The 18,395-nt window shown below is 50.7% G+C and overlaps 4 protein-coding genes across 4 annotated transcripts in view; 3 read left to right on the forward strand and 1 right to left on the reverse strand.

Annotated features, from left to right (window-relative positions):
• The window catches only part of si:ch211-286b5.4 (afadin- and alpha-actinin-binding protein), a 3,563-nt gene extending 1,267 nt beyond the window's left edge, over window positions 1-2,296 (forward strand). The window contains 9 exon segments of the mRNA XM_062448929.1: window positions 6-39; window positions 157-285; window positions 461-608; window positions 697-761; window positions 763-801; window positions 1,249-1,410; window positions 1,531-1,642; window positions 1,797-1,977; window positions 2,097-2,296. Coding sequence (XP_062304913.1) covers window positions 6-39; window positions 157-285; window positions 461-608; window positions 697-761; window positions 763-801; window positions 1,249-1,410; window positions 1,531-1,642; window positions 1,797-1,977; window positions 2,097-2,193 — 967 coding nt within the window. The 3' untranslated portion in view covers window positions 2,194-2,296.
• A 133-nt stretch (window positions 2,297-2,429) lies between these two features.
• On the forward strand, window positions 2,430-4,079 carry nanos3 (nanos homolog 3). Its single transcript, XM_062448107.1, has one exon. It carries the CDS (start codon window positions 2,613-2,615, stop codon window positions 3,261-3,263), a length of 651 nt encoding a protein of 216 aa, XP_062304091.1. The 5' UTR covers window positions 2,430-2,612; the 3' UTR covers window positions 3,264-4,079.
• A 251-nt stretch (window positions 4,080-4,330) lies between these two features.
• Window positions 4,331-7,129, reverse strand: LOC134009204 (cilia- and flagella-associated protein 251-like). Its single transcript, XM_062448930.1, has 6 exons — window positions 7,000-7,129; window positions 6,686-6,724; window positions 6,348-6,457; window positions 5,818-6,165; window positions 4,799-5,556; window positions 4,331-4,448 (listed from the first exon to the last, which is right to left on the reverse strand). The coding sequence occupies exons 1-6, from the start codon at window positions 7,070-7,072 to the stop codon at window positions 4,331-4,333; spliced, it is 1,446 nt and encodes a 481-aa protein (XP_062304914.1). The 5' UTR covers window positions 7,073-7,129.
• On the forward strand, window positions 7,084-17,132 carry cc2d1a (coiled-coil and C2 domain containing 1A). Its single transcript, XM_062448031.1, has 26 exons — window positions 7,084-7,246; window positions 7,675-7,758; window positions 8,022-8,145; window positions 8,475-8,581; window positions 8,759-8,977; window positions 9,775-10,087; window positions 10,243-10,352; window positions 10,493-10,565; window positions 10,749-10,835; window positions 10,975-11,102; window positions 11,232-11,304; window positions 11,467-11,597; window positions 11,718-11,811; window positions 12,272-12,444; window positions 12,773-12,895; window positions 14,100-14,158; window positions 14,539-14,655; window positions 14,777-14,909; window positions 15,019-15,170; window positions 15,381-15,471; window positions 15,667-15,822; window positions 15,971-16,132; window positions 16,252-16,378; window positions 16,565-16,641; window positions 16,728-16,775; window positions 16,918-17,132. The coding sequence occupies exons 2-26, from the start codon at window positions 7,702-7,704 to the stop codon at window positions 16,948-16,950; spliced, it is 2,967 nt and encodes a 988-aa protein (XP_062304015.1). The 5' UTR covers window positions 7,084-7,246; window positions 7,675-7,701; the 3' UTR covers window positions 16,951-17,132.
• The last annotated feature ends 1,263 nt before the right edge of the window (window positions 17,133-18,395 follow it).

An 18,395-nucleotide genomic window follows, 5' to 3' on the forward strand; every position in this document is an offset into this window, starting at 1 on the left:
GGGAGGATAGAGCAGCTGCTCAGACCAGCCAGGGGCAACCCCCAGGTAAGTCTCTCACACACACACACACACACACATGCAGGCACACACGCACTCCAACTCCATCTCTCTTTCCTCCACCCCATCCTCCCTCCCCTCCTCCCCCCCTCCCTCTCTCCCAGTAGGAGGGAGGAGGCGGCGCTGCCTGCGATGCTGGAGCGCCGGGAGGCGGAGCTTAGAGAGGCGATGAAGCTGAGGCACGGGCTCACCTCGCTACTGCACACGCTCAGACGAGACATGGAGCAGGTGAGGAGGGGGGAGGGGAGGGAGAGGGGGGCGAAAGAGGAGAAGGGGGAGGTGGGAGGAGAGAAGGGAGAATATGAAGTAAAAGTGTGGGAGGGGGTGGACGAGGAGTAGGGAGGGAGGAGAGAGGACACATGCACATTGCTACACTGAGCCTAAAGCCTTAAACATGTTTTAGACAATACAGGACACCGATGTGGAACAGGAAGAGGCTGATAACGGGGTTGGGTCCAATCAGAGGAGGTGCTGGGGGAGCATGTGGACCGGAGGTGTTGTTCAGGGTTGGAGGAAGGTGCAGCGGAGGCTTGAAGATCTCCTGATTGCAGGTATGAGTTAGGATCCTGTCCTTCCACGATGAAATGGCTAGTGTGTGTGGTTGAGTGTGTGTGTGTGCGCGTGTGTGTGTGTGTGTAGGCCACACAGGAGAGGGCACAGACCAGGATAAGCTGCTGGCTCAGCTGGAGCAGGAGCTGCAGGAGAGGTCACCAGCTGATTAAGACACAGCAGCAGCTACTGCAGGTAGGACCTCACACACACACACACATGCAGCAGCAGCTACTGCAGGTAGGACCTCACACACACACACACATGCAGCAGCAGCTACTGCAGGTAGGACCACACACCACACGCACACACATGCAGCAGCAGCTACTGCAGGTAGGACCACACACACGCAGCAGCAGCTACTGCAGGTATTACCACACACACACACACACATGCAGCAGCAGCTACTGCAGGTAGGACCACACACACACGAGAAAATCTCTCTCTCTCTCTCTCTCTCTTCTCTCTCTCTCTCTCTCTCTCCTCTCTCTCTCTCTCTCTCTCTCTCTCTCTCTCTCTCCTCTCTCTCTCTCTCTCTCTCTCTCTCTCTCTCTCTCTCTCTCTCTCTCTCTCTCTCTCCTCTCTCTCTCTCTCTCTCTCTCTCTCTCTCTCTCTCTCTCTCTCTCTCTCTCTCTCTCTCAGGACAGTTTGAACTCTCCGATGCCGGATACTTTGGAAGATTGCTACTTCCTGGAAGAGTGGGAGGGGCTTCAAGCCAGGCGGGCGGAGATGGAGCAGCAGAGGCGGAGCTTTCAGAGGGAGCGGCAGGCCTTCACCGACGCTGCCATCCGATTGGGTCGCGAGGTGAGAGGGAGGGAGGATGGAGGGAGACAGAGAGGGATGACCTTGGAGAACAAGTGTGATCTCTTGTGATCCTAAAGAGTGAGCGTGACACCAAAATGTAAGCCCTGTGTGTGTGCAAAGCGTTGTGAGTTTGAGCAGCAGAAAGCGTCCCTGGTGAAACAGCACTACCTGTGCGAGTCTCCTGTGTTTGGAAAGACCACTCGCTACAACAGGAGAGAGAGCACTGCCCTCAGTGAGTCTATACACACACGCTGTACACATGCACACACACCTCTATACAGTATGTAAACACACACACGCTGTACACATGCGCACACACCTCTATACAGTATTGTAAACACACACACTGTATGTCTCAGTCTCTGTGTGTTGTTGTCGTAGCGCAGGTCTGCTGGGGTCAGACCACACGTCCTTCTCCGACTCCTGCCTGGCCGCCTCCTCTTCGCTCGGGTCCGGGGTCACACCGTGGCCTCGCTGGGGGACAGCGCGGGGTTGTGGAGAGGTCAGAGTTCAAACACCCAGCACCCCTGAGCTCTACTCTTTCTTACGACTGCCCTTCCAGAACAGGTCAGTTACAAGGGCTCCTCCTTCCCTCCTCCATCTCAACGTGTGTCTGCTAAATGAATACATTTGTATTATGGCCCCTCTATACTCTCCTCCTCTCCCTCCATCCCCACCACCCCCAGATCCAGTGAGAATCCAGCCCAGCCAGAGAGCTGGGACAAGGGGGCAAGGAGGCACCAGTTAAGCCCCCTTCCTCCAGGCATGGACTTCTCCTTTTAGATGAGCTAAGAGCTGCGGAAGCCAGTTGCAGTTATGCCCATAAAGTTTGTATAAATGTATGTTGTTGTTTTTGTGTTTGGAAACAATAAAGATTATATGAATACTTTGGCTGCCTCTGGGTTTTTATTACATAGCATTTTTATGTAACCCTTTTGTTGGGCTACATATCGCGTTCAATTACTTCTCTCGTTGATTGTCAACTCGTTTTTCTCAACTGACGGATGAAACAATTGGAAACGATCGCACGTGCCACGGCTTGTTCTACAGCAACGTCCACGCGGCTGGTTGATGATCTGATTGGCTGTTGACTAGGCACGAGCAGCAGCAGAGTTCAGTGTATAAACACTTGAAGCGGCTCTACTCTTTGATCTCCTAAGACAGCAGCGGTAATTTAGTGAGGGCAGACAGTTGGCGTTTGTATGGCAGTGGAAGATTATAAGTATTCAAGTCATTGTTTTGTCGAGTTTTGCCCAAACAACATGAACTTAATGATCGGCCAATTCCTGCATCTACCTGGCTACATGGATAACAAGGGCTTTCAGCCGTGGCGTGACTACATGCGACTGGCGGACGCTGTCCGCGATATCCAGAGAGAGAACTCGGATCTGACAGCTTTCCGCGGCGACACCGGGGTCGCCTTGGTGACGGGTGGGTTCGAGCCATGTCCGCCAAGACGCCAAACGACTTTTCCGAGGCGAGAGAATCCGCTCTTGGACTTGGCCGTTGGCACCGTGCGCAAAGACCCCGTCAGCCTAAGAAAAGAGCCCACTCTTGCGCCCTGCACGTCGGGTATTAAAGGGCAGAAGGAGCGAAAGAGGGCTTGCAGCATGAACGCGCCGGAGAGGCCTTCTCCGGAACGTAAGTTCTGCAGTTTCTGCAAGCACAACGGGGAATCTGAGACGGTGTTTGGGTCCCACTGGTTAAAGGACCCGACAGGGGAGGTGCTGTGCCCGTACCTCCGACAGTATGTCTGCCCTCTCTGCGGTGCTACCGGAGCACGCGCCCACACCAAGCGCTTCTGCCCTCGGGTTGATGGAGCCTACAGCTCGGTGTACGCCCCAAGCCGCTGAGTGGAGTTTTGTTCTAATAGACTTCCACCAGTTAACTGCGTGATTTATAATATTTTATATTTGTTTCCCGTGTGCTTTCGACTTTTGTCACTTTTCGTTTTGTTTATAATAATGTGTGGTTTTGACTTGCATGCCTGCACGTGTTGTTTTGCGGTTTAAACTGGTTTGCAGTCTATTTCAACAATTGTACTTTGACAAAACCAGTAGCGGATTATTTTTTAAGTAATAATGTGTTATACCTAGATATATGTATATATTTTTACTGACTAGATTGAGTCAAATCAACAACCGACACCTCCATTTTACACAACCGGCTATGCATTAGCCTACTTTTAAGTAGATGACAACTTGGTGGCTTCCTTAGGTCATTTTTCTAGATTATTCTGACAACCTGCCATTACAAACACATGTGGTGAAATGATATATTCGATAATGACACATGCTTTTCCGGTATCAGTCAAATGATGGCCGTTAAACGGTTTTAAATACTTTACATGTAATAAATGTAACCATGTTGGCTTTTGAAAATTTTAATAGAAAGTGTGTATTGACAGACTTAATTGTAATAGTTTTATAAATGTTGTTTTGAAGTTCGATAGTGTATGTGTGATACAATCTTACTTTTGACCAAATGGGATTGTTAAAATACAAACATCAATACTATTATAAAACCCATATCCTATGGTCATTTCTGTGTGTTTGATTTCTTAAAGAGCTGAAAAGTTATCATTACCAGTTATTTGATTAACACAACTACTGGAACAAAAAAAAACCTTTAACAAGCTGGCATCTTTAGAACAGGAAACAAAACTGAAGTTTTTTTCTTTTTTTCTAAAACCTTGAATCTGGAAACATAAACAGACTTCTTTCATTGAGAAATCACTGATCTGACAATACAGGCTAGGCTGCAGCTTTGAGAAAGAAATCACACTTTCACCTGTCCAGTGCTGTCAGATCAGATGCTATCACACCCAGGAAGGAAGACACACTGTGCTAACGTTGACATGGAAACACGAACACACTGTGTATAAACCACGTTTAGCTGGGAATTCATATCCCAGAATCCCTTAAGTCTCGGAGCGCCGGTGCCCCGGGCTGAACCCTCTACGCGATGGGAGGGGCCTGGCCGTCCTGTTGCCACGGCGAATGCTCTCCAACTCGCGGTGAGTTGCCATCACCATCCGACTGCAAAACGGGAGAGAGGGACAGAGAGAGGTAGACAGAGAGAGGTAGACAGAGAAAGACAGAGAGAGAACGAAAGACAGAGAACGAGAGTGGGAGGGAGATATAGGGGGTAGATAATTGATGATGTGGAGTTTCACGTTCATGCAACACTTTAAAAACACAGAAGATGCGCTTGGTCATATTAAGAGTTTCCTGAGTACAACTGATGTGTTGTTTTTCTTCAGAAAATTAAAAAAGTGATAATACGGTTCATTCCGACTTGCATGACAAGACATTGTGGAAGTGTGTGTTGTAAAGTGACAGGCAGACAGACAGACAGACAGGCAGACAGGCAGGCTTACAGGACTCACTTCAGAGATGACAGTTCAGTTATCAGGCCACAGACCAGCTGAGTGGCATCTTCAAGGCAGTTTACATCTCTCCTGCCCTCCTCCCCCTCCTCCCCCTGGACTGGCTGTTTGTCTGCGACCGTCAGGGCCAGGGAGAAGGCCTTGGTGTCAGCCTTAGCCTCAGCCGTAACTTCAGTTTCAGCCTCAACCCCAGCCCTATCATCAGCCCCAGCCTCTCTCCCAGCCTCCGGAGAATAAGATGCGTTGTCAGCGGGGCCGTCCTCTGTCTCAGTCCAAACACATCCCTCATCTTCCCTCCCTCTCTTCTCCTCTAACTCCATAATTTCTTCAAGCACCTCTTCCAGCTCTGGTTCGTCCATCACCTCCAGGACCAGGCCCTGCCCAGGGTCGCTCACCTCCCCAGGGTCGCTCACCTCCCCAGGGTCGCTCACTTCCCCAGGGGCCGGATGGCTAGCCTGCAGGGGGCGGTCATCACTTCCTGCAGACAGAAGCAACCCCTCCTCCTCCTTCTGCTTCTCCCCCTCTTCCCCCTCCCCCTCCTCCTCTTCCTCCCCTTCCTTTTCCTCCTCCTGCTGCCTCTCCTCTTCTTTCTCCTCTTCCCTTCTCTCCTCCTCTTCCTTCTTCTCCTTTTTCTGCTCAGTACTGCTCTCTCCATCTTCCCCTGCACTCTCCTCTACTTCCCTTCCCTCTCTCCTCCTCCTCTCCTCCACGCCGCGACTCATCGCTCTCTCCCTCAGCCCACACATCCCCATCCTCCTCCTCCTCTTCACTGGCAGTTCTTCTTCACTGGTGTCTGCAACGCCACCCTCCCTCTCTGGCGCCCCCTTCCCCCCATCCCCAACACTCCCATCTCCCTCTCTTGGAGTCTCCAGTGGGCTGTCTTCCTCTCCTCTCTCTGTTTGAAGCTCTGGTTGGATCCCCTCTTCAAGGCCAGCTAGGCAGTCCTCCTCCCCAGCCTCGGGCTCTCCTCCTTGGGCAGCAGGCCGGGGGATGGGGGCCTCCGGGTCCTGAACTCTGGAGGGGTGAGGTGAGGGGATGATGAACACCTGTGTAGCCTCCTCTACTTTACAGCGTTCATCCTCATTGGAGGATGTGGTGTTTTGCCCTTCCTCCTCCTGGACAGGATGTTTATCTTGATTGGTCTGCTCTGCCTCCGCTGTGTCCCGCCTCTCCACGGACTGGCCAATCACACGCTCCTCGCTAAAGTTGTTCACAGCCACACTTTTTTCCACTGCATCCCCCTGTTTGTTGGGGGAAATGGTATCTCCCGCTGCTTTCCCCTGCTGGGAGGTACCACGAGAGCTGGGAGGGAGAGGGGGGTGATGATCCTCGGAACGTGTCATTGTTGGAATGTAATTCTGACGGTTCTGGAACAGTCCACACTCTTTTAGAATTGCACCAGAATCTTAACTAAGCACTTTTATTTATTAATTTACATTTAGCTACACCAGGTACACATGGGTATATGCCCATGTACGCACACATCACACACAAACACAATATAAATGGTTGATGGTTTTACTAAGATTACTAACTACCTGTTAACTACCTGTGTGGGCTGCAGTTCCCCTGACTCTCCACTGGGGGCGCCTTGGCCCAGCTCTGGACCCATGCTCTTCCTGCATGACCTGAGGGGTCTGCGCAGGGGGGGAGTGAAAGCTGGATGGAATGGCATGCAGTTCATTACAACAATATTCTCTTTTTGGGGGGAAACGGACAAAAACAATACTCTAGCTGGAAAAAAATCGAATAAAAATCGAATAAAATATAATATAGAGAATCACTGCTGTTGAAGCACATTTAATATGATGTGTACATTTCTGGCTTTCAGAAAGAGTGTTATTATAACTTGTTTGGTCTTGAGGTATTTTTTTATTTATTTTTTACCGTTGCTTTTGGTCTCGGGCCTTCTTTTGGTCATCATTCCTGCCTTAAAACATCAAGACTGTAAGGACACGTAGCTAACATGATAACACTGACAACAACTCTCTGTCAGTGGTCAGCAAGTATAGCATAAGTTGTCGTTTACTCTGGCGAAGCCTGAGGACATATCGCTAACGTTAGCTAGCTGAACAGTTTGTTGATAGAAACACAGCTAACTGACATTGACGTTATAGTGTGCTGGAAATAGGTTGGTTTTGGTATTCAGACTTGAGTAATGATATTCGTGTTTTGCGAATTGTCATAATTTTAATAGGTACCCTTTCCTTTGCTGGTGATGACGCTGGTGAGCTCCAATGCGCTTGTTAGTTTTACGTTAATGATGGAATCCATGGGCGTGTTCCAATGCCGTAAAGCAATGGATTGCGTTGCCAATAGCGACGTAATGCAGGAAGTAACTCTAAATTCCACACCTTTCGTGTTTTTGACAGCTTAAGATTGATATTTTGTCCCTCGTCCAACTGCAAATGCGTCTTAATATTTGAGGAAGACAATATCCTTAACCGGGTAAGAAGTGAACCTCAAAAATCCGTGGAAAACGTTTGCCTTTGTAAACTGATTATGCTGGCAACAGTACTGTGAATGTAGGCTAGCCAATGTGTTTACTTTGTAGCATTCATTGCTAGAGCTAACTCGATAAGCACCGAAGAAGTTTGCGTTATATTTTGTTTACTTTTGACTTTTACATATACGGTATGTACACTTCGTTTTGCGTACATACAAATGAAAAGGTGTGTTGAATATCGTACCTGAAGCAAGTTGTTCTGAAGATAATCAATGAATGAGTGGTCGTACGTTTACTACGCCACAGTTACAAAGAACTTGCTAGTTGTGTAAATCAACCCAACAGTGTTTGTCAGAGAGCGTAACCGAGGAAGTATTTCCTTTCCTTATTGTTTTACATTCATTAATCGGTAATCGGTCTGTGTTTATAGCTCTTGTGTTGCCATAGGGACCTGTTCATGAGTCGCGGTAGGAACCCCCCACCCCGGGGTCAAGGGGCAGCACGGGCCAAGCAGGTGGGTGACACACGTAGCTACCCTTAAAGAGAATAGTAGGATGTATAACAATGCTGCATTCAAAGTTTGATTAATCCATCTGGTAAGATCAAATCCATGGTTGATGTTTAAAGAAATAAAACACATAAATGTTAATCACTATTTCCTTCTTCTCCTCCCTGTTTATTTTTCTCTCTCTCTTTCTCTCTTTTTTCTATCCCTCTCTCTGTCTCTCTGCCTCCACCCATTCCACCCCCCCGACTCCCCCCCCCCCTCTCTGCTAGATGGGGCTGCTCCTGGATCTGGGTGGAGGGGTGGATGAAGGAGGGAATGAAGAAGAACTGGAGGCGGAGCTTCTGGCTCTAATGGAGGGAGGAGGGTCGTCAGGGAAGAAAGGGGGAGGCAAAGGTGTGTGTGTGTGTGTGTTATTTGTCTCTCTGTGTGTGTGTGCGTGTGTATTTCGAAAAAAAAAGGTTTAAAAAAAGAAGTTTTCATCATTGATGAGGACTCTACTATACTTAACTCTCTACTCTTCAAAAAGCTTTGAAAAGCTGAAAATGTTTTCCCCAGAAGGTTTTGAAAGGTTGAGAAAATATTTTCCCAAAAAGGTTTTGAAAAGTTGAAAAAAATCTTACTTTACTGCTTTACTCTGTGTTAGGCTTCTCTGTTCTCCTCTCCCCTCTACTCTCCTTTCCTGTGTGTGTATTGACAGACAGGCTGTGTGTGTGTGTCTTTAGCTCCTGTTCCTATGGCAGACATTGAGCGCATGGCTGCCCTCTGCATGAAAGATCTGGACGAGGAAGAGGATGGTGGAGAAGAGGTTGATGATGATGAAGATCTTCTGGTAAACTAACATCTTCTGTCCAGGATTCTGTTAGTTATAGAAGTGGTTCCTTCCTTTTAACAAATGCTAGCATTGATTCGTCATGGTGTGTGTGTGCGTGTACTGTGTGTGTGCGTGTACTGTGTGTGTGTGTGTACTGTGTGTGTGTGTACTGAACGTGTGTGTGTGTGCTCACAGGCGGAGCTGAATGAGGTGCTGGAGGACGAGCAGGAGGAGTCCTCACGCCCCGTCCCTCCCCAGCCCGCCGGCCCCTCCCCCCCTGGCTCCTCCCCCGGGGGCGGGGCCAGCCTGGAGGGGCTCCTGGCAGAGCGGGTCAGCATGTATCAGACGGCCATCACCAACGCCAGGGCTGCAGGGGAGGGCAGCAAGGCCCGCAGATACGACCGTGGACTGAAGGTGGGAGGAGAGGAGAGGGGAGGGGAGGGGAGGAGATGAGAGGGGAGGGGAGGGGAGGGGAGGAGATGAGAGGGGAGGGGAGGGGAGGAGATGAGAGGGGAGGGGAGGGGAGGGGAGGGGAGGAGATGAGAGGGGAGGGGAGGGGAGGGGAGGGGAGGGGAGGGGAGGAGAGGAGAGGAGAGGAGAGGAGAGGGGAGGGGAGGGGAGGGGAGGGGAGGGGAGGAGAGGAGAGGAGATGAGAGGGGAGGGGAGAGAAGGAGATGAGAGGGGAGGAGAGAGGAGGAGAGAGGAGGAGAGGGGAGGGGAGGGGATGAGATGAGAGGGGAGGGGAGGGGAGGGGAGGGGAGGGGAGGGGAGGGGAGGGGAGGGGAGGAGAGGAGAGGAGAGGAGAGGGGAGGGGAGGGGAGGGGAGGGGAGGGGAGAGGAGGAGGAGGGGGGAAGGATGGGAGGGGGGAAGGAGGGGAGGGGATGACAGGTGGAGGATTATGTGTCTTTGGGTGTGTGTGTGTTGAAGATGTGTGTGTGTGTTGATGATGGTGTGTGTGTGTGTGTTGATGATGGTGTGTGTGTTGATGATGGTGTGTGTGTGTGTGTTGATGATGTGTGTGTGTGTTGATGATGGTGTGTGTGTGTGTGTTGATGATGGTGTGTGTGTGTGTTGATGATGGTGTGTATGTGTTGATGATGATGGTGTGTGTGTGTTTTGATGATGATGGTGTGTGTGTGTGTTGATGATGATGGTGTGTGTGTGTGTTGATGATGATGGTGTGTGTGTGTGTGCTCCTCTCTGACTCTAGACTCTGCAGTCTATGCTGGTGTCTGTCAAAAAGGGAAAACCAATCAACAAAGAGGAGATCCCGCCTCCCGTCGCCATTGGTGGAAAACTTGCTCCCGCCCCTCAACCTGAACCAATCAAACAGCGGGATCCTCCAGCCCTAGCTCTGACACCCTCCCCTCAGGCCAATCAGAAACCTCTGAGGGAGGCTGCTCCGCCTCCCCCTAATACTAAGTCCCGCCTCCTCACCCCTCCACAGAAGACAACTGTGGTTACCCCGGATACGCCCGCCATCTCCCCACTGACCCCCTGCCAACCAAACGCTCAACACTCAGGTATACACACACATTTCCACTCCTTCTACAGTAAACTTCCATCCCCAAAGCAGGAATAGCACACTCTCTCTCTCTCTCTCTCTCTCTCTCATTCTCTCTCACACTCACTCACTCACTCACTCACACATCTCTGCCCCCCCCCCCCCCCTCTCCAGAGGGGAAGCTGAGGGTTCTGTCCAGACAGAGGGAGTACAAGCTAGCAGCTCTTCAGGCCAAGCAGGGCGGAGATTCAGACATGGCCAAACAACTCTACCACGTCGCCAAGGTAACGGCCGCCACCAACTGCCAGATCTAACCCCGTCATCGTGAGGTTTTACCTACTTTAAGGACTGTAGAACAACCTTATTCCTCTCCTGTCCTCCCCTCCCCCCTTCCATTCCCTCCCCCCTCCCCTCCCCTCATCAGAATCTGGACTCTGTAGTGGAGGCGCTGGACAGAGCAGAGCCGGTGGACCTCAGCTCTCTACCGCCCCCTCCAGGTCAGCAGGTCAGCAGCAGCTACTTACGGACACAATATTTATGGTTGCAGAAAAATACTAGTTGATTAGGACTGTTTATAATTTTTTTACAGGTTTGGGTAGGTGCTAGACTTACAAATGTATTCCTTCTTGTGTCTTCTCCTCCCTCCCTCCCTCCCTCCCTCCCTCCCTCCCTCCCCTCAGATGCTGTGGTGGAGCGTACTGCACCTCCTCCCCCCAAGTCTTCCAGCCGGCCTGCCCCTGCTGCAGTGCCCCCTGTGGCAGACACTGGTAAGACAACCAAACTCTGGAAACCAGTACTTACATTATGTGTGGATGTTTAATATCAGGTTGATTGATTGGTTTTGTTGGGTATGTGTGTGTTGGGTATATGTATTGTTGTGTTGGGTATGTGTGTGTGTGTGTGCAGCGCTGCCCGCCCCTGGCAGCGTGGGAGAGGCCCTGCAGCAGAGGATGAACAGGTACAAGGCTGCAGCAGAAACAGCCAAGAGCAAAGGAGACGACCGCAAGGCTCGCATGCACCTGCGCATCGTCAAGGTAACCAGTCACTGTCACTCACCCATATACGCTCGCTCGCTCACAGTGAGAAGTTAGAGATGCAGCGATGTGTAACGGAGTTACGGAGATGTGTAACAGTGTTACCGTGGTGACTGTGTTTCCTCTCAGCAATACCAAGACGCTCTCAGGGCTCACAAAATGGGGCGTCCCATCAACCTGGCAGACCTCCCTGTGCCACCTGGTAACACCTGTGTGTGTGTGTGTGTGGCTGTTTACAGTGTCGAGTGTTACAAAGCCTTAGCTGGAGTTTACAGTATGCATGTAACTGTGTGTCACTTACCGTAGCTTGTGTGTTCCATGAGTTTAGAGAGTGTGTGTGTGTGTTTGTGTGTGTGTGTTCCAGGATGCCTTCCTCTCCAGGGCTCAGAGAGCGTCCAGCAGAACTTCCTGGGTGTGCTGGAGAACGCCATGAAACTGGCCAATCAGGATGCGGATGGGGACGACGACGAGGGCGAGCCGGGGGAAGTCGCCATGGTAACGGAACGTCCCCTTTGTGGCTTTAGACTGTTCTTCTCTCCGTCTCTTTTTCTCTTCATCTCTCTCTTTCTTTCTCTACATCTCTCTTTCTTTACACCTCTCTCTCTCTCTTTCTAGCCAGCTGTTCGACCTACTGCCCAGAAAACCCAAGCCCCTCCCCCACCAGGAGGAAACCCCGCCCCCACACAGGGCTCCAAGTTGGGCCCTAAAGGTCTGTCTGTGTGTCTGTCTGTGTGTCTGTCTGTGTGTGTGTCTGTGTGTGTGTCTGTGTGTGTCTGTCTGTCTGTCTTTGTGTCTGTGTGTGTGTGTGTCTGTCTGTGTGTCTGTCTGTGTGTCTTTGTGTCTGTGTGTGTGTGTCTGTCTGTCTTTGTGTCTGTGTGTGTCTGTCTGTCTTTGTGTCTGTGTGTGTGTGTCTGTCTGTGTGTCTGTCTGTCTTTGTGTGTGTGTGTGTGTCTGTCTGTCTTTGTGTCTGTGTGTGTGTCTGTGTGTCTGTCTGTCTTTGTGTCTGTCTGTCTTTGTGTCTGTGTGTGTGTGTGCTGGTCAGATGTGTTCAGAATGATATTTCCTCCATTCTTCCCTGTAACGTTCATCACACTCTGCTACGCACGCTCTTGTCCACCTCTGCCAATGACTTCCTGCCTCGTGTGATGTCACTTCCTGTCCCTCCACAGCCCAGCAGCAGCTGGACTTCCTGCTCCTGCGGCGGCAGGCGTTTGTGCGCGCGGCGCTGCGCTCCAAGCAGATGAAGGACATGGCGGGCGCTGCCCAGCACCTCCGACACGCCAAGGGGCTGGACCAGATGATCACCGCTGCCAAGGGAGGCCTGCCTGTAGACATCACCAAGGTAACGGAGGGGGAGGGGGAGGTGTGACAGAGGTGTGGCAGGAGATAAGAGAGATGAACAGATGGAGTGAGGAAGTCATGGTGGGTGAGATTAAGGAACCTGTGTGTGTGTGTGTGTATGTAAATGAGTGTGTGTGTGTGTTTCACAATGTTTCTTCCCCCAAAAAAATCTACAGCACCTCTATATTTAACTTCCTCCCTCTCCTCCCCCTCTCTCTGTCTTTCCCCCCCTCCCTCTCTCCCCTCCCTCTCTCCTCCCCCCCCCCTCCTCCTCCCCCCTCCCTCTCTCCTCCTCTCTCCTCCCCCCTTCCTCTCTCCTCCCCCTGCAGGTCCCCAGTGCTCCGGTCAGTGAGGAGGAGTACTCCCTGGGCCGCTCCCGCTCCTCCCCCCTCTCCCCCCGCTCCGCCCAGCAGTACAGCCAGCTCATGGAGCTGCTCAAGCAGCAGCACGAGGTCTGTACCACATGCTTATAACATGCTTACATAATGCTTACAACATACTTATAACACACTTACAACATGCTTACATCATGTTTATAACAGGCTTACAACATGCTTATAACATGCTTACATAATGCTTACAACATACTTATAACACACTTACAACATGCCTACATCATGTTTATAACACGCTTACAACATGCTTCTAACATGCTTACATAATGCTTACAACATACTTATAACACACTTACAACATGCTTACATCATGTTTATAACAGGCTTACAACATGCTTATAACATGCTTACATAATGCTTACAACATACTTATAACACACTTACAACATGCCTACATCATGTTTATAACACGCTTACAACATGCTTTTAACACACTTACAACATGCTTACATCATGTTTATAACAGGCTTACAACATGCTTATAACATGCTTACATAATGCTTACAACATACTTATAACACACTTACAACATGCCTACATCATGTTTATAACACGCTTACAACATGCTTTTAACACACTTACAACATGCCTACATCATGTTTATAACAGGCTTACAACATGCCTACATCATGTTTATAACACGCTTACAACATGCTTATAACATGCTTACATAATGCTTACAACATACTTATAACACACTTACAACATGCCTACATCATGTTTATAACACGCTTACAACATGCTTATAACATGCTTACATAATGCTTACAACATACTTATAACACACTTACAACATGCCTACATCATGTTTATAACACGCTTACAACATGCTTATAACATGCTTACATCATGCTTACAACATGCTTATGACACACTTACATGCTTACATCATGTTTATAACACACTTACAACATGCTTATAACATGCTTACATCATGCTTACAACATGCTTAAAACACACTTAGAACATGCTTATAACACACTTAGAACATGCTTACAACATGCTTAGCACATGCTTATAACATGCCTACAACATGCTTATTACACACGTACAACAAGCTTATAACACGCTTAGCACATGCGTACAACATGCTTAGCACATGCTTACAACATGCTTAGCACACATTTACAACATGCTTAGCACATGCTTACAACATGCTTATAACACGCTTAGCACACGCTTACAACATGCATGTCACCTTTATTACATATTTATTGTGCTTTTTCCATATTTTCCTCTCCTCCTCTCCTCCCTCTTACAGAAGTGCCTGAAATACTCTCAACAGTTCACTCATATGGGCAACGTAGCAGAGACCAGCAAGTAAGAGAGTGTGTTTGTATACGCCTGTGTGTGTGTGTATTTTTCTGTTTGTGTCCTATCACGTGTGTGTGTGTGAGTAACACTGTGTGTGTGTGTGAGTAACACTGTGTGTGTGTGTGAGTAACACTGTGTGTGTGTGTGTGTGTGTGAGTAACACTGTGTGTGTGTGTGAGTAACACTGTGTGTGTGTGTGTGAGTAACACTGTGTGTGTGTGTGTGTGTGTGTGTGTGAGTAACACTGTGTGTGTGTGTGTGTGTGAGTAACACTGTGTGTGTGTGTGTGTGTGTGAGTAACACTGTGTGTGTGTGTGTGTGTGTGTGTGTGTGTGTGTGAGTAACACTGTGTGTGTGTGTGAGTAACACTGTGTGTGTGTGTGCAGGTTTGAGAGACTGGGGGAGGAGTGTGTGAGCAGTATTGAGGTGCTGAAGAAGGCTCATGCTAAGGGCCGACCTGTCCCCAAGTACCACACTGAGGAGAGGACCTTCAACACCGTCAAGTCAGCACCACACACACGCGTATACACACGTATACACACACACATCCTATCAGATCTTTTCACTAGTGTCTTATATGTAGGTTTTAAGTGTAAGTGTGTGTGGTGTGTGTGTGTGCGCTAGGCTCTTCCCTGACCTGACTGCTAACGACATGATTCTGTACATCGTGAGGGGCATCAACCTGCCCCCCCCCTCAGGCGTCTCCCCCGGCGACCTGGACGCCTGCGTCAAGTTTGAGTTCCCCTTTCCCAGCGCGGTGAGACACACACACACTAACAGGTTAACAGACATGCAAACACATACACACATATACGTTTAAAATCTAAATGTCTAATGTGTCCGTGTGTGTGTGTGTGTGTGCGCAGGAGGAGGCGCAGAGAGACAGGACCTCCACAGTGAAGGGCAGCAGCAGTCCTGAGTTCAGGCAGCAGTTCAAGCTGAACATCAGCCGAGGGCACCGAGCGTTCAAACGCCTTGTCCAGACCAAGGGCATCAAGCTGGAGGTCCTCCACAAGGGGTACCTGCACACACACACACACACACACACACACACACGTGCGCGCGCGCGCGCGCACACACACACACACACACACACACACACACACACACAGAGAACACACAGAGAACACACACAGACAGAAAGACACATGCTCATAGTCAATAACTCACCATTCTGAAGTCAAATAAAAACGGTGTGTTTCTATAATTCCTGTGTGTGTGTCCACAGCGGACTGTTTAAGACAGACAAGGTTGTGGGGAACGCCCAGCTGAAGCTGGAAGCTCTGGAGAACCAATGTGAGATCAGAGAGATCATAGAGGTGAGCACACACACACGTATATACACACACGCACATGTTTGTATTAACCCTAATGATGTATTATTTATTATGACTTGTGCGTGTGTACGTGTGTGTGCGTGTGTACGTGTGTGTGTGTGCGTGTACGTGTGTGTGTGTGCGTGTACGTGTGTGTGTGTGTACGTGTGTGTGTGCGTGTACGTGTGTGTGTGCCAGGTGCTGGACGGGCGCAAGGCCACGGGGGGGCGTCTGGAGGTGAAGGTGAAGATCAGAGAGCCTCTGGGAGGAGCCCAGCTGCAGAGCACCACAGAGAAGTGGCTGGTGCTGGACCCCCCCTCCCCCCCCTCCCCCCCCCACAGGGAGAAGGAACGGGTGAGAGAGGGGGGAGGGGGGGAGGGAGAGAAAGGAAGAGAGAGGGAACAGATGATGCAGAGGTTTATAACCATTTTATTGCTGTAACAGGAGGAGCAAACATAAGATTATTGTTTTTTATGGTCATATAATTCTATGTGTGTGTCAGGCCCCTCCCCCCAGGTCCCAGCCCAGGCCCGCCCCCGGCCCCGCCCCCGGCCCCGCCCCCGCCCCCGGCCCCGCCCCCGGCCAGCCCAGCCCAGCTCCACCACAGTACAAACTCCACAGCTTCAGTCTGCTGCACTATGACAAGGAGAGACTCGAGAGGAAGGTGTGTGTGCGTGTGTGTTTTTGTATATGAACAGGTATGCAACTTTCCACAGATTTAAAGAGGCTTGTCAGTGATTGGTTGGGTTGCCTGTCAATCATGTGTGTGTGTGTGTGTGTCAGATTGGTGAGTACAGGAAGAGTAGGCGGGAGCCTCCTCCTGATTGGCTGCAGCAGCACAGGGAGGTGACACACAGACTGCAGTGGCAGAAGGGCTATCTAGACAGGGCCTCTCCTGCACTGCTGACAGGTAACACACACACACTCTCTCACTCACACACACACACACTCTCTCACACACACACACAAAAACACACATGTAAACTCTCTCTCACTCACACACACACACACACACACACACTCTCTCTCTCCTCTCTCTCTCTCTCTCTCTCTCTCTCTCTCTCTCTCACACACTCTGTCTGTGATGTCTCTGCAGAGTATGAGCACGTGTTGCAGAGGTTCATCCAGGGCCTGGTGGAGTCTGTCAAGAAGTTCTCCAGTCAAGGAAACAGGGTGAGTGTGTGTGGAGGTGTGTGTGTGGGTGTAGGGTTGTGTATATGGAGTGTGTGTGTGTGTGTAACATGTCTGTCTCTCTCCAGGATGCTGCTAAGGATGCTCTTGGTCGTCTAAAAATGGTGGAGAGTGAGGTAAATACACACACACACTCACACATTCCCCCCCACACACACACTCTCACACACACATCAATAAAGGTTCACCCCTTTATCTTGAGTTATGAACATATGTTCCCTCTCTATGTTCCCTTGCTTCCATCCCTCCGCTCTACAGATGGAGTCCTTGAAGAGAAAACGCACTGCTTGAGGAGCGGGTTGGCTGGAACACTGTTATTATAAAGCTCCTAACACAGACACACACACAGACAGGGGCCAGCTTTAAGAACCTGTAGCATTATCATATAAGATGCTGCTCCCCCTCTCTTCCTCCATCCCCCTCTCTTCCTCCATCCCCTCTCTTCCTCCATCCCCCTCTCTTCCTCCATCCCCCTCTCTTCCTCCATCCCCCTCTCTTCCTCCATCCCCCTCTCTTCCTCCATCCCCCTCTCTTCCTCCATCCCCCTCTCTTCCTCCATCCCCCTCTCTTCCTCCATCCCCCTCTCTTCCTCCATCCCCCTCTCTTCCTCCATCCCCGTCTCTTCCTCCATCCCCGTCTCTTCCTCCATCCCCGTCTCTTCCTCCATCCCCCTCTCTTCCTCCATCCCTCTCTCTTCCTCCATCCCCCTCTCTTCCTCCATCCCCCTCTCTTCCTCCATCCCCCTCTCTTCCTCCATCCCCGTCTCTTCCTCCATCCCCGTCTCTTCCTCCATCCCCGTCTCTTCCTCCATCCCCCTCTCTTCCTCCATCCCCCTCTCTTCCTCCATCCCCCTCTCTTCCTCCATCCCCTCTCTTCCTCCATCCCCTCTCTTCCTCCATCCCCGTCTCTTCCTCCATCCCCTCTCTTCCTCCATCCCCGTCTCTTCCTCCATCCCCGTCTCTTCCTCCATCCCCTCTCTTCCTCCATCCCCGTCTCTTCCTCCATCCCCGTCTCTTCCTCCATCCCCGTCTCTTCCTCCATCCCCCTCTCTTCCTCCATCCCCTCTCTTCCTCCATCCTCGTCTCTTCCTCCATCCCCGTCTCTTCCTCCATCCCCTCTCTTCCTCCATCCCCATCTCTTCCTCCATCCCCCTCTCTTCCTCCATCCCCCTCTCTTCCTCCATCCCCGTCTCTTCCTCCATCCCCGTCTCTTCCTCCATCCCCCTCTCTTCCTCCATCCCCTCTCTTCCTCCATCCCCGTCTCTTCCTCCATCCCCTCTCTTCCTCCATCCCCGTCTCTTCCTCCATCCCCGTCTCTTCCTCCATCCCCTCTCTTCCTCCATCCCCGTCTCTTCCTCCATCCCCGTCTCTTCCTCCATCCCCGTCTCTTCCTCCATCCCCCTCTCTTCCTCCATCCCCGTCTCTTCCTCCATCCCCGTCTCTTCCTCCATCCCCCTCTCTTCCTCCATCCCCTCTCTTCCTCCATCCCCATCTCTTCCTCCATCCCCCTCTCTTCCTCCATCCCCCTCTCTTCCTCCATCTTCCTCCATCCCCCTCTCTTCCTCCATCCCCCTCTCTTCCTCCATCCCCCTCTCTTCCTCCATCTTCCTCCATCCCCCTCTCTTCCTCCATCTTCCTCCATCCCCCTCTCTTCCTCCATCCCCCTCTCTTCCTCCATCTTCCTCCATCCCCCTCTCTTCCTCCATCTTCCTCCATCCCCCTCTCTTCCTCCATCCC

This window comes from Osmerus eperlanus, chromosome 22 (genome assembly GCF_963692335.1).
Source record: "Osmerus eperlanus chromosome 22, fOsmEpe2.1, whole genome shotgun sequence".
Classification (NCBI taxonomy): Eukaryota; Metazoa; Chordata; class Actinopteri; order Osmeriformes; family Osmeridae; genus Osmerus; species Osmerus eperlanus.